The sequence below is a fragment of the Penaeus monodon genome, chromosome 27, assembly GCF_015228065.2.
Source record: "Penaeus monodon isolate SGIC_2016 chromosome 27, NSTDA_Pmon_1, whole genome shotgun sequence".
Lineage (NCBI taxonomy): Eukaryota > Metazoa > Arthropoda > Malacostraca > Decapoda > Penaeidae > Penaeus > Penaeus monodon.
This window is the reverse complement of record NC_051412.1, coordinates 29,259,975-29,260,275: the sequence shown is the minus strand read 5'-3', so window position 1 is coordinate 29,260,275 and position 301 is coordinate 29,259,975. Positions and strand designations below refer to the sequence as shown.

Sequence of the window (301 nt, the reverse complement as noted above, 5' to 3'; positions counted from 1 at the left end):
TTATTAGCCGGTTTAAGAGTGATGATGTAACTATTATAACTAATAATGATAAAGAGATATCATTTCCCCCGGCGGCGCCACTTACCCTGGGCGTGGTGGTGGCGGCAGCGCAGGCATGTTCCGCGAGCAACAGGAGCAGAAGAGCGGAATATTTTGTCGGATGTTGAGCAGCTCTCATTTTCCCCGAAAAGAAACCAAGAAGTAGAACTGAAGCTTTTGTGTATTCACTAGAAAATCAACCAAAGCTTCTCTTAGAATGTCAGACTTTCCTTCCTGATGTATGACGTCTTTCCTGGTTAGT

The 301-nt window shown here is 44.5% G+C and overlaps 1 protein-coding gene across 1 annotated transcript in view; it reads right to left on the bottom strand.

Annotated features, from left to right (window-relative positions):
- Positions 1–301, bottom strand: part of LOC119590754 — a gene marked incomplete in the record, with an annotated part of 26,818 nt that overhangs the window by 26,020 nt on the left and 497 nt on the right. The window contains 1 exon segment of the mRNA XM_037939463.1: positions 86–301. Within this exon segment, the coding sequence (XP_037795391.1) occupies positions 86–178 (93 nt within the window).